The sequence below is a fragment of the Bombina bombina genome, chromosome 4 (assembly GCF_027579735.1).
Source record: "Bombina bombina isolate aBomBom1 chromosome 4, aBomBom1.pri, whole genome shotgun sequence".
NCBI classification, from domain to species: Eukaryota; Metazoa; Chordata; class Amphibia; order Anura; family Bombinatoridae; genus Bombina; species Bombina bombina.
The window spans coordinates 537,475,517-537,492,805 of record NC_069502.1 but is presented as its reverse complement, the minus strand read 5'-3'; the positions used below and the strand labels follow the sequence as shown (position 1 = coordinate 537,492,805).

Here is a 17,289-nt window from a genome sequence, read left to right as displayed (position 1 = left end):
ACACACACACACACAAGCAGTAATAGGCAGATACATGCACACACACACACACACACACACACACACAGGCAGTAATAGGCAGATACATGCACACACACACACAGGCAGTAATAGGCAGATACATGCACACACACACACACACAGGCAGTAATAGGCAGATACATGCACACACACACACACACAGGCAGTAATAGGCAGATACATGCACACACACACACACAGGCAGTAATAGGCAGATACATGCACACACACACAGGCAGTAATAGGCAGATACATGCACACACACACACACACACAGGCAGTAATAGGCAGATACATGCACACACACACACACACACAGGCAGTAATAGGCAGATACATGCACACACACACAGGCAGTAATAGGCAGATACATGCACACACACACAGGCAGTAATAGGCAGATACATGCACACACACACAGGCAGTAATAGGCAGATACATGCACACACACACACACAAAGGCAGTAATAGGCAGATACATGCACACACACACAGGCAGTAATAGGCAGATACATGCACACACACAGGCAGTAATAGGCAGATACATGCACACACACACACACAGGCAGTAATAGGCAGATACATGCACACACACACACAGGCAGTAATAGGCAGATACATGCACACACACACACACACACAGGCAGTAATAGGCAGATACACACACACACACACACACACAGGCAGTAATAGGCAGATACATGCACACACACACACACACACACACACAGGCAGTAATAGGCAGATACATGCACACACACACACACACACACACACACACAGGCAGTAATAGGCAGATACATGCACACACACACACACACAGGCAGTAATAGGCAGATACATGCACACACACACAGGCAGTAATAGGCAGATACATGCACACACACACACACACACACACACACACAGGCAGTAATAGGCAGATACATGCACACACACACACACACAGGCAGTAATAGGCAGATACATGCACACACACACAGGCAGTAATAGGCAGATACATGCACACACACACAGGCAGTAATAGGCAGATACATGCACACACACACACACACAGGCAGTAATAGGCAGATACATACACACACACACAGGCAGTAATAGGCAGATACATACACACACACACACACACAGGCAGTAATAGGCAGATACATACACACACACAAGCAGTAATAGGCAGATACATACACACACACAAGCAGTAATAGGCAGATACATACACACACACAAGCAGTAATAGGCAGATACACACACAAGCAGTAATAGGCAGATACATGCACACACAGGCAGTAATAGGCAGATACATGCACACACACACATAGGCAGTAATAGGCAGATACATGCACACACACACACATAGGCAGTAATAGGCAGATACATGCACACACACACATAGGCAGTAATAGGCAGATACATGCACACACACACACACACAGGCAGTAATAGGCAGATACATGCACACACACACACACACAGGCAGTAATAGGCAGATACATGCACACACACACATAGGCAGTAATAGGCAGATACATGCACACACACACACACACACACAGGCAGTAATAGGCAGATACATGCACACACACACACACACAGGCAGTAATAGGCAGATACATGCACACACACACACAAACACAGGCAGTAATAGGCAGATACATGCACACACACACACACACACAGGCAGTAATAGGCAGATACATGCACACACACACATAGGCAGTAATAGGCAGATACATGCACACACACACATAGGCAGTAATAGGCAGATACATGCACACACACACAGGCAGTAATAGGCAGATACATGCACACACAGGCAGTAATAGGCAGATACATGCACACACACACACACACACACACACAGGCAGTAATAGGCAGATACATGCACACACACACACACAGGCAGTAATAGGCAGATACATGCACACACACACACAGGCAGTAATAGGCAGATACATGCACGCACACAGGCAGTAATAGGCAGATACATGCACACACACACACACACAGGCAGTAATAGGCAGATACATGCACACACACACACAGGCAGTAATAGGCAGATACATGCACACACACACACAGGCAGTAATAGGCAGATACATGCACGCACACACACACACACAGGCAGTAATAGGCAGATACATGCACACACACACACACACAGGCAGTAATAGGCAGATACATGCACACACACACACACACACACACAGGCAGTAATAGGCAGATACATGCACACACACACACACACACAGGCAGTAATAGGCAGATACATGCACACACACACACAGGCAGTAATAGGCAGATACATGCACACACACACACAGGCAGTAATAGGCAGATACATGCACACACACACACAGGCAGTAATAGGCAGATACATGCACACACACACACACACACAGGCAGGCAGTAATAGGCAGATACATGCACACACACACAGGCAGTAATAGGCAGATACATGCACACACACACACAGGCAGTAATAGGCAGATACATGCACACACACAGGCAGTAATAGGCAGATACATACACACACACAGGCAGTAATAGGCAGATACATGCACACACACAGGCAGTAATAGGCAGATACATACACACACACACACACACACAGGCAGTAATAGGCAGATACATGCACACACAGGTGAGTTTGTGAAAACTTGCCATTGTCATTATGGAGTAAATGAAATATACACACACACCATTCACTATTAAGCATTTGTAAACAAGTAAATAAATACAAAAAAAAAAGGCATAATGTTAAAAAGCCAAATTACACCCCCGATTGCCCTATTAGGAGCAGCCAATCTGGATTGCCACAGTCATTTTAGTTGGAAAAATGTTCATTGTTTATCAGCAAAATGAGCTGCATGCCGTATTTAACAAGCAGTGGTCATCAGACCGCTGCTTCCCTAATCTTTCACCACCTCTAAAGTGGCAAAATTCAATCTCCGTGGTCTAATCCAACCGGGAGAATGACAGCAACTGCCCGCTCGTACAAAATAGCGCTCGTGTGCAATGCTGAATTCCGCCAGGGGAATTCAGCCCGTCAGAGGCAAACTGTATGTACGCCCCTGTCCGCCACAGCTTGATAAAATCGTCCCCATAGACTACAGCAAGAGACAGCTGTAAGTGCTAGCAGTTTATGGGGGGGGGGTGACTAGATTACTATCATCTTCTATCTGTAAAGCATTGATGAACAGTAGTGTGGCAGACAGCATTTATATAGGAGCATTTGCCTAGAGCAGAGAGCAGAGTGCCAAACATCCCGCATATTGAAGCATGGCCCAGGTTTGCAAACTCTGCCACATTGTCCCTTATTTGGCTAATGTCTTGGTAATCACCTACAAACTGCTCATAAACCGCCGCCCACACCCTGGGATCACCCACCCATACCTCAGAACACATCTTAACACATGACACATTAGTATTACTAATAGGTCAGTAGTCATAAGGGGTCAAATTTGGTTCCAACAAACTAATAATATGTAGATATAAATATTAATGATACATATGCATACAAACAGTGATCTGTAGATATGGTAAACAGTTACAAACACAGCTGCCATTGAGTGTCACAGACACATGCACACTCCTGAGGTCATATGACTGTACCTAGATGTACTCTTCAACAAAAGATACCAAGAAAACAAAGCAAATTTGATAATAGAAGTAAACTGGAACGTTTTTACATATTCATGATCTCTCCAAATCATAAAAGTATTTTTTTTTTTAAACTTTACTGCGCCTTTCATTTTCTGTTAATGGCTACTAAAGAACAGCTTGAGTTTGATGCTGGCACAATGGAAAAGCCATGTGAAAAAGGATATAACTGTAGACAAGAGTTAAGGTTGCACTGCAAATAGGAGAGATGTGTGAAGTGGATGTTGATATTAAAGAAACCTACACATAAAAAGCATTAATAAAGCATTTTATTATAAAACAGATGCTTGTTCCTAACTAGTTGCATACCAGGTATTTTCTTATGCAGTTCCTGATCAGGACACAGAGCATGATTGGCTGGTACATGCGTATGTCCCTCCTACACAAGGGGAGTCACTTCAGCTTGTTAGGGCTTAAGAAATATGAGGAAGCATTGATTTAATAAAATGCTCTAACAAATTACAGCTTGGTATAATTACATTAGTTTGGTAGAATCTTAAAAACGAGTTGAACTTGTTTTTATATCTCAACCACAACTACTTAACAACATGATTCTGCTGTGCACTGATGTAATGCGTGTACTAGACTGACTAAAACACATTTTAATACAAAAGCTAAGATAATATAGAAAAGTGTTAAAATATGGAATACTTATTCTATCATCAATTTTGTTTAGTTCTCTTGGTATCCTTTGTTAAAGAGTGATCCTTGGTGAGCTCAGCAGTGTGTATGTCTATTTGGCAGCAGTGTCTGCAATAATGTTTATGCAAAGTTATACATAGCTGCAAATACTGCTGCCATTGAATGCTACAGACATGTGCACGCTCCTGAGCTCCTATCAGCCAACCTAGATTTACTCTTCAACACATGGCATGCTCTATCCAATCCATTTAAGTTTAGTTTTGACTTGACTAGGCTCTGATTCAATAAGGGTTAAATATTCTTTAACATAAATTTAAATATTTCCCCACCCTACATGTTGCATAAAATATTTTAAAGTTCTATAGAAGGAATATATTGACATTAAAAGGGATATTATTTTATTATCATCATTTATTTGTATAGCGCCGCCAAATTCTGTAGCGCTGGGTACAGTGACAGGGGTATACAATGACAAGGATTTGTGACAAAACTAAACAAATCTAGTACAGGAGTTGAGGGCCCTGCTGCGGAGAGCTCACAGTCTACAGGTTTAGGGGGCAGAGACATAAGGTTCCAAATTATTTCTTTCATCATTCAGATAGAGCAGCAATTTTAAGCAACTTTATAATTTACTCCTATTATCAATTTTTCTTCGTTCTTCTAGTACCGGCCCATTTTTGGTTCAGCACTTGCTGATTGGTGGCTAAATGTAAAGAAATGAAAGAAAGAAATTGGGTTTAATATCCATTTAACTCTTCACTTCCACACCAGCATTTGCAGAGTAAAGATACACAGCACATAGGCTGTTAGTAGATATGGGATGCAGCCACTGGTTTGCTCTGTAAGCCTGTGGAATTGATGCTTCAATATTAAAGCATTATTTCTATGTCCTTTTAAAAAAACTGGACACTTTTTTTTTTTTTTTTATACTAAAACACATTCGAAACTACTCAGTTTGTGATGGAAAGTATAAAAAAGAAATGTTAGAAAAAAAAAGTTTTGTTGCAATGTAATTATATTTGGTGAATAAAAATAAGTCACTAGATAAAAAAACAAAAAAAAACACCTTTTATAAAAACATACAATGAAAGCTACTAAGTTAAAACAGCCTAAATAAGTGAAAATGTTAAGAACGTATAACAATTACAACACATTTATATATGATCCTGGGATAGAGTCAGTAATGAGTAGGAACACAGTTTTCTGCTTACCCAATTGGCCAGTTTTTACGCTAATGGCACCATGACATGCACAGTTTAAGAGACCAATGTGTTCATTACCAGAACACATGGAATTGTTTGTTGGCATCTATAATACAGTATATGATTTCTGCAAGCCAGTTTACCATGGCAGCAAGTAACAAATGTGAATGTTGCAATGTTGTCCTCCTAAGCAAATTAATCTTGTTTTAATAATCACTGGGTTAACTATTTAAAGGTAACAATATACACCAATGTTCATATAACTGCACGTAATAGACACTACTATAAAGAATAAGATGCACAGATACTGATATAAAAATCCAGTATAAAACAGTTTACAAACTTACTTAGAAGCTCCCAGTTTAGCTCTGTTTAAAAAGATAGCTGGAGGGGGGGGGGTGTTTAGCCAGCGGTAAGAAGCAAATATGGAAGCTCTTCAACCCATCTAACTAACTTGGCGATTATCTTTAACTAGTAGGGTCATCGATAGCCACACTGACATGAATTGCCTTCTTTGGGAACTTCCACATCGTTTGATACCACTATTGTTTGACACTTTTAATTTGGAGACCTAATCCAGAGCAATACTGTATACTACTCGAGCAGAGGCCTGCATTAAGATCCTCATCACGTTCTCCTGGCATCCGGGAACAACGACTAACCTGACACTAATATACAGCAACTTGTCTTGTCATAGATACAGCACTTACTAGGTACCAAATCTTGGTAACCCCTACTGAGAAAGATGGAGCGATGTGGACGGGCAGTAATGGAGGCGATAAGACACCTGGGAATTGAAGATCCGGTCACTAATGTCTCAGCACTACAGTGACTTGCAGAGACCTAGAAGCTGTTCTGACTATTTCAGGTGGAACACAAGAGATCCAATGAAGATAGACCCTCGCAAACACGGAACCCCGAGAAAACATCAACACAAGCTGACATACGGCCCTCAGCCCAGTGAAGTATGCAACAGCCCTCTCCATGGAGCGCTCAATGTCGGGGGATTATCACACAGACGTCCGAAGAAAGGAGAAATACAAAGTTTGTTCCCCACCCTTATATCTTCCAATCACCTCATGCAGAACTCACCTCGAACCATGGGGTGGGAAACGGTGAGCACAGAACATTAGTAAGTAACTCTGCATCTAACAGGCTCCTTTATGTAACGGAGATGATATCTCTACCAGTGGGCGATATACCGTTCTTGGGTGACGCACAGTGCTTTGTACCTGAGGCGGACTTCCAGTGCCCTGTATCTGAAGGACTGCCTCTGGGCCGTGTGTGGAACCAAAACCATTTTGGAATCAGCTAATAGACTGAGACATCTCCCTATATCGGTTAAGCCACATGCCTGACTGAGAGACTCCATACTGTGTTGTTTACTAAGTATTTTATAATTGGAGATGTGTGCAATTATGTTTTTTTTTCTCAAGCCCTGTTGGCATGCACTTTAGATGCTTTTGGGTTCCTATATATTTACTCTGTTGGGATCAAATGTGAGGCCTATCACAGATAGAGCCTTTATATCTTCGCTCCATCATATATCACTATCTATCTATTGGGTACTTCTAAAGCGCAAAATAATCACCTGTGAGGGTCTCAAGGCGCTATGGGGGGTGGGGGAGAGGGGGGCTAAGGGAAGACGATTCATTCAAAGAGCCAGGTCTTGAGGTCCTTCCTGAAGTTTGTAAGGGAGGTGGATTTTCTGAGGTGCAGCGGGAGGGAGTTCCATGACCTTGCTGCCATATAGGAGAAGGATTTTCCTCCAGCTGTTTTTTTTTCTTGATGCGGGGGATGACTGCGAGTGCTTGGTCGGCAGAGCGGAGTTGTCTGGAGGGGGTGTAGAAATTGACACGGTGGTTGATGTATTCAGTACCCATGTTGTGGAGGGCCTTGAATGCATGGGTTAGGAGCTTGAAGGTGATTCTCTTGTTGACGGGGAGCCAGTGTAGGTTCCTTAGGTGTTCGGTGATGTGGTTTTGGCGAGGGATGTTGAGGATGAGTCTGGCCGAGGTGTTCTGGATGCGTTGGAGTAGTTTCTGGAGCTTGATGGTGGACCCGGCGTAGAGTGCATTGCCGTAGTCCAGTCGACTACTGACGAGGGCATGGGTGACAGATTTTCTAGTTTCAGTGGGGATCCACTTGAAGATTTTCGCAGTAGGTGGAGTATGTGAAAACAAGTCGAAGAGACGGCGTTGACTTGGCGGTCCATGGAAAGTGATGAGTCGAGGATGAAGCCTAGATTTCGTGCGTGGTGTGTTGGAGTTGGAGGGTGTCCGAGGGCTGTGGGCCACTAGGAGTCATTCCATGCAGATTTGGTGGGTCCGAGGAGGAGGATTTCGGTCTTGTCAGTGTTGAGTTTGAGACGGTTGTTGTTCATCCAGGTGGCGATTGCTGTAAGTCCTTTGTGCACATTTATCTCGGCGGTGGTGGGGTCTCGGGTGAGTGAGATGATTAACTGTGTACCGTCGGCGTAGGAGACGATGTTGAGGTTGTGTTGGGGGCCATGTAGATGTTGAAGAGGGTGGGGCTAAGAGAAGAGCCTTGTGGTACGCCGCAGCCGATTGCTGTGGGATTGGAGGAGAAGGGTGGGAGTCTGACTTTCTGGGTTCTGCCGCTGAGGAAGGAGGTGATCCATTCCAGGGCCTTATTGCGGATGCCAGCATTGTGTAGGCGTGTCAGGAGGGTGCTGTGGGCTACAGTGTCGAATGCGGCTGAGAGGTCTTGAAGAATGAGCACAGCAGTCTCTCCTTGGTCGAGCAGGGTGCGGATGTCATCTGTGGCAGTGAGGAGGGCGGTCTCGGTGCTGTGATTGCTAATGAAACCGGATTGGGAGGGGTCCAAGATGTGGTTGGTCTCGATTTGGTCAACAAGTTGTGCGTTGATGGCCTTCTCGATTACTTTGGCTGGAAAGGGGAGAAGAGAGATGGGCGGTAGTTTTTAGGATCTATGGGGTCAGCTGTGGGATTCTTCAGCAGGGGTTTCAGCTCTGCATGCTTCCAGTCTTCTGGGAAGGTGCCAGTTTTGATGGAGCAGAATTTGTGGGCGATGGTAAAACCCGCTTTGTTGAATATGTGGTGCGGGCATGGGTCTGAGGGTGCTCCGGAGTGGATAGATTTCATGATTCTGAGTGTGTCCTCCATGGTGAGGGGGCTCCAGGTAGTGCGTAGAAGGTGGCAGGTGGTGGGTTTGGGTGAGGTGGTGGTCGGTGGTGAGTTCTGGAGCTCAAGGCTGTCGTAGATGTTTATGATCTTACGGTGGAAGTAAGTAGCGATGTTGTCGCAGAGGTCCTGGGAGGGTGGGATGTCATTAGTATCACTGTTGGGTTTGGAGAATTCCTTAATGACTGTGAACAGCTCTTTGCTGTTGTGGGTTTTGGCGTGGATTCTGTCTAGGATAGCGGTTTTCTTTGTGGTTTTGATGAGGTGGTGGTGGGTGGATTTGTCCAAGGGGGACTTGCTGGATCTCCATATTCTCTCTAATCGTCTGCAGTGGCGTTTGGAGTCCTGGAGGGTGGGGGTGAACCAGTTGGCCTTGTTGGCTGGCTGGCGGCAGGACGGTTTCTTGAGGGGGGGCGAGGCTATTTGCGCAGTCTGTGATCCAGCGATGTAGGTGTCGGGCGGAGGAGTTCGCGTCAGTGGAGGTCACTGAGGGGGACTTGATCAGGGTGGAGTGCAGTTGTTCTTGGGTGATGTTGTTCCAGTTTCTGCGGGGCAGGTGGTGATGCCGGAGGTGCGTGGTGGGTTTGTTGAAGGAGAAGTGTATACAGTGATGGTCAGTCCAGTGGAGTTTGGTTATGTGGCTGACTGAGATGTGGTTGCCTGCGGAGAAGATTGGGTCGAGGGTGTGTCCGGCTATGTGAGTTGGGGCGTTTACAAGTTGCTTCAGTCCAATGGTTCCAAGGTTTTCCAGGAGGTTGGTGGTGTTGTGATCATTGGGGTTGTCAAAATGGAAGTTGAGGGCGTGGGGTGCAAGGTGATCAGTGATGGAGTCACAGAAGGCAGGACGAGGTCCTGGAGGTCTGTAGATGAGGGTGCCGCGGAGGGTGGTGTTGTGGTTAACCTTGATTTTGAAGTGTAGATGTTCCCAGTCTGGTGAGTGATCATCGGAGGTGGTTGTGACTTGGATGGAGTGTTTGTGGATTATGCCTCCTCCAGGTCGGTTGCTGTGGTCCTTGTGTGTGATTTTATAGCCATCGGGGATGGCGTTGGCGATGTCCGGCGCGGATGTGGGGTTGAGCTAGGTTTCGGTGAGGAAGGCGACGTCTGGGGAGGTGGAGTCGAGCAGGTTCCAGATTTCGATGGTGTGCTTGTGGATGGAGCGGGTGTTGAGGAGGATGCAGTTGAGGTTCTCCAGGCTATTTGAGTGAGGGATGTTTGGTAGGTTTGTGAATGGTCCTTTGGTGTTCGTCGGGGATGCGAGGTGGCATGCTGGTGATTTACCGATGTTGAGAGAGCAAAGGGTGCTGGTGTTATAGTGGTGGCGGGTGTGGAGGTCATTGTTTGTGGCGCTGGGTGTGGTCCAGGCGCGGACTGGCACTGACGGGCTTACCTTTGGCGCACCCGCTGCGCGCAGTCGCACAGCAACTGCAAATATATAGAGCTGGGAGGGGGGGGGGAAGGGTTGGAGCAGGAAGTCATAAGAATAAAGGAGGGCAGGGAGTCTCAGAATAGGATTACCTGCATGTAGATCATAAATCACTTTTACCTTGCTCTATGTTTATATTGTTCAGATGTGGCACAATACCACTACTGTTTACTGTAATATTAATGTTCTTGATGTTTAATGGGTTGTGTTTTCTCCCGGCTGCTTTCTCTTGTTTATGCTATATATGTCTACACAAGGTGACTCTGCTGGTTCCTAGAGTTATAGACTTTATTTAATACTGGCACAATATACTATACATCTTATACCACAATGTAGGGTGTGACAGCTGTTCAGGCATACCATTTATATATTTTGTCAGCTATACAATGAAAGCAACTCTTTTTCCACGTTTATATAAAAGGAGAGAGGCTTGTGGTCTAGGATTAACTTACTATGATGAAGCTTTTTGGATACTCTACTAATATAGTTGTTTTTCCTGTACTCTGATCTTATGGTATATACTAACACCAGACTGTTTCTTCTACAGGCTAGCTGCGTAGTCCTGTCTGGCGACTCCCTGGTATGGTCTGTACATCAGCCTATTATCTCTCACCCACGGAGATATATGGATGAGAACTATAACTTGACTAGCAGCCATGTTTAACGCAGGGTACTTCCTACCTTCCAATGTAAGAGTCCCTACAATAGGAAACCGCTCAAATATTATATTATTTAATTTAGTAATAGTTTTAGTGATGGAGCCTGCAACTATAGAGTAGTCCAGACTGGAATAGGTGTACATACATATATTTATAGGATTACCTGCATGTAGATCATAAATCACTTTTACCTTGCTCTATGTTTATATTGTTCAGACGTGGCACAATACCACTACTGGAGAGTACAGCATAACAGGAGTTATGTGCACATATGGAACTTAGCAGCTGTCTAATCATATGTTAACCTTAAAGCTGTCATAATCTTAACAGCAGAATGTACGGAGATATTTCCATCATAGCTTAATGGATGCCCTTTTATTGATCTATATTTTCCTCAGTTGGCTATATATTTATTTTGAAGGCCAACAGTAAGTCACTTACAGGAGATGTTTATTCAGAGCCTTTGGGACAAACTACTTTCACTTTAATAGGAAGTCACAAATACCACATTTGCAGTCTAGAGGAGACTAATAGATAACTAATACAATTCTACATACTTTGCCTGTCATCTGGGTATAGGGCCCGTACCTGGGTGGCTAGGGTTATATACAGTATTCAAGTTTATGGGGAGTAACTCTTATTTTATATTGCTAATATAGCTAAAACCTAGCTCTAAGCCTACAGTTATTGCAGTATTTTACTGTCACATAAGTATTATTAGCCTATTTAATTCCTAAGTGATATCCCAGATGTTCCTGCATAGGCCACTTATTGACCATCTACTGTACTTAGCAGCCATTACTTCAGATTCCTTTTTTTAACCTCAATAACCCTAATGAACATATATAGTGAGTTTGCTACATGCTTGTATACCCGCTTATTATACCTCTCATTTATCCTAAGTTGAGCCCAAGAGAGACCCTTCTTATTATGAACCGCATAATACCATTGCTGTTAACTTATTCATCATTCAGACAGGTCCCCCCTCCTAACTACACTCCAAGCTCCAAAAGTGACTGTGTTTAGCATTAAAGCTCCTCCCCTAAATTATACAGATTACAGAGTTCCATGAGTGGCCTTTTGAAGTTATGGAGGCGCATCCATTCATTTTCGAGGGGGAAAAAAAAAAAAAGAGAAATAAAAACAAATGAGGTTCCATTTCCGCAGTTCAATAGCATCCGAACTAGACTGATCTTTTAGTATTATCATAAGTTTTGTATGTTGCACCTTTTGCTTAATCCATGAGTATACTGAAAAAACAATTATTGATGTACTACTGTAAATCCAATTGAACTTTTGTTTAATTATGTTTATCTGAATAACCTCAATAAAAAATTATTAAAAATAAAAAGATAGCTGGAACACCCGCTGCAAGTGGGAAAAATCAGACACTCCCCCTTCCTCTGCATATGAAAATACCCTTTCCACAAACAGGAGCAAGCTGGAGTAGGTATACATCAGTATTCTCCTAAAACTTTGGGGCTTAGTTAGGAGTCTGAAAATCAGAGCAATTTTATTTAAAAATAAGCAAAACTATACAAAAAAACCAAAAACTGTATGGGCTATATAAATGGATCATCTACAAAACATTTATGCAAAGAAAAATCTAGTGTATAATGTCCCTTTAAGTTTGGGTTTAGGATCTACCCAACTACTTTGCTCCTGTCAGTAAAAGCATATTTCGAGCATGCATGCGTCTTAAAAGGTATAGAAAAGGTGCATTAAAATTCTAAATAGAAGAATTGGCGCACCTAGGGCCTGTGCCGTATTGAAACACTGCACCATTTTTAGAGTCAGCAGTGGTTTATATGCACTATAGTCAGACGTTTACTTTCATGATTCAGACAGAGAAAACAATAAAAAACAAACTTTCCAGTTTACATATATGTGCACAATCTTTTTATATGCACACTTTCTGGGGCATCAGATTCTACTAATCATGCGCTGAACATGAGTTCACAGTGCATACATATGTCAGTGAGTTATACTCTGATTTCTCTTCAGAACGCACAAATCTTTCATCTTTTACATATAAGTATGTGATTTGCTGATATCTGTCACATGATATAGGGGGCTGGTGAATGGACATTTCAAATTTATCAGAAAAAAAAAAATCTGCTGCTCAATTAAGATTCATAGTAAGTGTTATTGTATTACATTTTAATGCATTTGTTGATTATGCAATTATATGGTATTTAATTATCCTTGTCTTCACAAGCACAATAAACACTACCACCAGCTTTTTGAGTTTGAATACTGCTTGTGTGCATATGCCGCTGAAATAAAATACATTTAACTAGAAGTATTTCTGCTAATGTAAGTATACTGCAAAAATGCTTTCAATTTTGACATTTGAATCCCATTAAGTCATCTGCCTTTTCTATTTCTTTCCTGCCTGTGGACTCTAAAGGAAGGCATATCTAGCTTGATGTCAAATATTCTAGAGTAACATGAACTGGTTTACAATTGAATGAATGCTAGAGAAACTAGAAGTAAGTTTCTTCCCCATTCTCAGAAGAGGCAGAATGCAATTTAAAAGGGACAGTCAAGTCCAAAAAAAAACCCAACAAAAAACAAACAAACGTTCATGTTTCAAATAAGGCATGTCATTTTAAACAACTTTCCAATTTACTTATATCACCAATTTAGCTTTGTTCTCTTGATATTCTTAGTTGAAAGCTAAACCTAGGAAGGTTCATATGATAAATTTCTAAGCCCTTGAAGGCCGCCTCTTATCACATGCTTTTTTATTTGCTTTTAACAACAGGGGAGAGCTAGTTCATGTGAGTGTATATATATATATATATATATATATATATATATATATATATATATATATATATATATATATATATATATATATATATATATATATATATATAAAAATAACACATTGTGATCACGCCCGTGACTTGTGGCAGACACTGCACTAATTGGCTAAAATGAAAGGCAATAGATAATAAATAAAATGTCATGTGATCAGGGGGCTGTCAGAAGATGCTTAGATACAAGTTAATCACAGAGGTAAAAAGTGTATGATTATAACCGTGTTGGTTATGCAAAACTGGGGAATGGGTAATAAATGGATTATCTATCTTTTTAAGCAACAAAAATTCTGGTGTTGACTGTCCCCTTAAAGAGACAGTATACACTCATTTTCATATAACTGCATGTAATAGACACTACTATAAAGAATAAGATGCACAGATACTGATATAAAAATCCAGTATAAAACGGCTTAAAAACTTACTTAGAAGCTCTCAGTTTAGGTCAGTTGTAAAGGTAGCCGGAAAGCCCACTGCAAGTGAGAAATAAGACACTCCCCCCTCCCCCTTCTTTTGAATATGAAAAGACCCTTTACACAAACAGGAGCAAGCTGGAGAAGGTAGCTGACGGTATGCTGATAAAACTTTGGGGCTTGGTTAGGAGTCTGAAAATCAGAGCAATGTTATTTAAAAATAAGCAAAACTATACATTTAAAAAAAACAAAAAAACTTTATGGGCTATATAAATAGGTCATCTACAAAACATTTATGCAAAGAAAAAATGTGTATAATGTCCCTTTAAGTTCTCAGCTTGTCTACTCCCGTAAGAGTGTCCAAGTGCTCATTTTGCAAGATAACATTGTACCTAAATGCATAAACATACCTGCGGCCTAGTTCCTTACAACACAACTTTATATTTTAAACCTCCTCTTAGAAACACCAAATAAACAATGAAGCAAGAGAACAACATCTTAAATAAACAAATGTGTTATCACTTTAGTTTTTTTGTTTTTACCATAAAACACTGATAAGCTCCATAAAAGTATATTTTAAACAATGCAGGTGAATTAAGTGAGTGGCTTCTGAATTGCAAAATAAATATCTATATTTTAATCTGGTTATAAAACTAAAGTTTTCTAACTATATTTTCAGAACTGGCATTTCTATTAAGGTTTGCAAGACACTGTGAGGTTGTATACAGTATTCACTAAACTCTGTGGTGCTTTGTGAACCAATGTAAAAAAAATAACTTTATTTAGGTCACAGATACATTTTGTTTTGTATATTTCCATACAAATATGGATGATGTAAAATATGCAAGAGAATTAGACTGTTGTTATCAATTTCAAACCAACACACCCTAGCCGAGCAAAGTTGATTGATGTCCAAATAGAATGCCTGTTCAAGACAAATTATCTCTTCATTTTATGTAGATTCTGAACAACCATAATTCTATGCAAAGACTCCACCCATATAAGTTGTGTGTGTCAACATAGTGCTGTCAGCAGCTGGGTTTTAACCCTTTCACTTTCCATCATACATTATAATGTTACTTATAACTATAGTCAAAAAGTTTATATGATGGAACATATATTTCAAACTTGGTTTTTAAGAGACCTGTTTAAGTAGACAAGTAAAAAATATATGAAAATCAGCTCTGATATACTGCTGTGTTTGAAAAGTTTGTGACAAATTAGTTATCTGTGGGTTTTCAACTATAATTAAATTACTTTGAATTTGAAACAACTACAAAAAAATAATGCATCACTCTTTACCATAGAAACTAGCATCATCATAATGAATTGAAAGAGGCTGCAGGGGGTGGTCTGTTATCCTATATCTCAAACTTGCAAATTATTATTATAATTTTCAACCAATATAATGTTTGCTGATGTATATAGCAAAATGTTCAAAAGTCATAAATGTAATTTAAAAAAAAAAAAGCATTCTATTATAATGAAGTTTTAACAGATAAAAACTACTTTTTGCACCAATAAATGGACATATACATATTAATACAAATGTGTGTGTGTAATTAGAATATAAAAAACAGTTTATCCCAGTCTGAATAATCTAACAGCAACACAATTTAGAAACTTTTACCAGTAGGTAACATGAACAGCACCCACGGAGTTTAACACTAGGAAGCATGTGTATGAAAAGGCTGAGGGATGATGCTATTCTGCTGTACTAGAATAAAGCGTGGGGGTAGCATCACCAATGAAATACAAAATGACCTTACTAAAGGAAAAAGTAACAACGCAACACGCTGTGAAACACAACATGTACAGCACATAGAACCTAATTGTTTATTTATGCGCTACTCTCAGTATGCAAACAATTTAAATGCAGAACTCACCGCCACAGAGCTTGAAGATGAGGCTACAAACACCCTAATGAGCATTCTCAGCCAGACAAACACAGCAGGTCCTGCTCTCTGTAGCAGGTGTGGGTGCTGTATATAAGGTTACGCTTCTCTCTTCCCCGGTATACAGTTAATATTGGGGATCCCTTAGTGTGTGCAGAGAATATTCTTATTCTGTTCCTCACTTGTCTGCGGAGATGCACTGTAAGAATCCCCTAGTTGTAAGGATAAACCTTACCCAGTACACAGTATGAGCTGCAACCTGCCTCCTTCAGCTAGCAGAGTACCGCCCATACACACAGCAGCCAGGAGGGGAGGAGCCAGTAAAGGACTACCGGATGCGGGTACAATGTACATTGGTCATCTCTGGACTCCTGCATTAAGTGTATTTAATATCTACACTTAGCAAGGTTGTTGAGCAAGACCGATAAAACGTCACACTGTATGTACAGCTCAATATAATACGATTAGGTTATTGAGTTCATATTTCGATAGTACCACAGTAACTTGAAGCAATAGCGCCACCTAGTGTTTATTTACATTATAATATTAGTTATATTTGCATATTTGTAAACTGGTGCAGCTTTCTATGTAGCAATGCATCTATCCATCCACAAATATAAGTAAATATAATGCACAGATACGTCACATAAGTGTCCCTCCTAATATATATATATATATATATATATATATATATATATATATATATATATATATATATGAACAGAGCAATATTATAATAAGTAATCAAAACAGAAAAGCACATAAAGAGAGCAGAAAAGCCATAAAGACAGTATTATCAAAATCTTATAAATATGGCTCCTAATATCTTAAATAAATATATAGATCAACCAACAGCTGCAACAAGAATGAACCAACAATATTAAGCCAAGTAATAACATCACAAATCATAGTCAATAAAATTAAATATATACATATTTATTATTAATGGGATATAAAACAGTATGTTTAATTCTACTTATAAAAAAACACTAAGTAGTTGCTTATACTCAATAGAAATCATTGCAATATGCATTATTCATCATTTTAAAAGGATTTTCATTATTTACTTCATTTGTGCAGGGTAATATGAGCTGGTTTACTATTCAGGGAATGCTAGAGAAACAGGAAGTCTGTTCTTGCCCATGCTCAGAAGACGAAGAACACAACTAAAGTGCCCTTATAAATCTGCAGGCAGTGGCTACAGTAAGAATGTCTAAGTGTTCATTTTGCAAGAAAACAAGTACGCTGTTGCCTGTTTTTAAAAACAATCTCTTTTTATGTTTGCTTTGATTTTTTTAAAATGTATTTATTTATTAAAGGAGCACTGTTTCATATTCCTTTTATACACTATCACAAAATGCAGATTTCATATTTGGAGAATC

At 40.6% G+C, this 17,289-nt stretch overlaps 1 protein-coding gene across 1 annotated transcript in view; it reads right to left on the bottom strand.

The window, feature by feature from the left end:
• Positions 1-16,305, bottom strand: part of SH3BGRL2 (SH3 domain binding glutamate rich protein like 2) — a 125,836-nt gene extending 109,531 nt beyond the window's left edge. Inside the window, exon 1 of the mRNA XM_053710472.1 lies at positions 15,899-16,305. Within this exon, the coding sequence (XP_053566447.1) occupies positions 15,899-15,943 (45 nt within the window). The 5' untranslated portion in view covers positions 15,944-16,305. The remainder of the gene's footprint in view (positions 1-15,898) is intronic.
• Between the last annotated feature and the right edge of the window lie 984 nt (positions 16,306-17,289).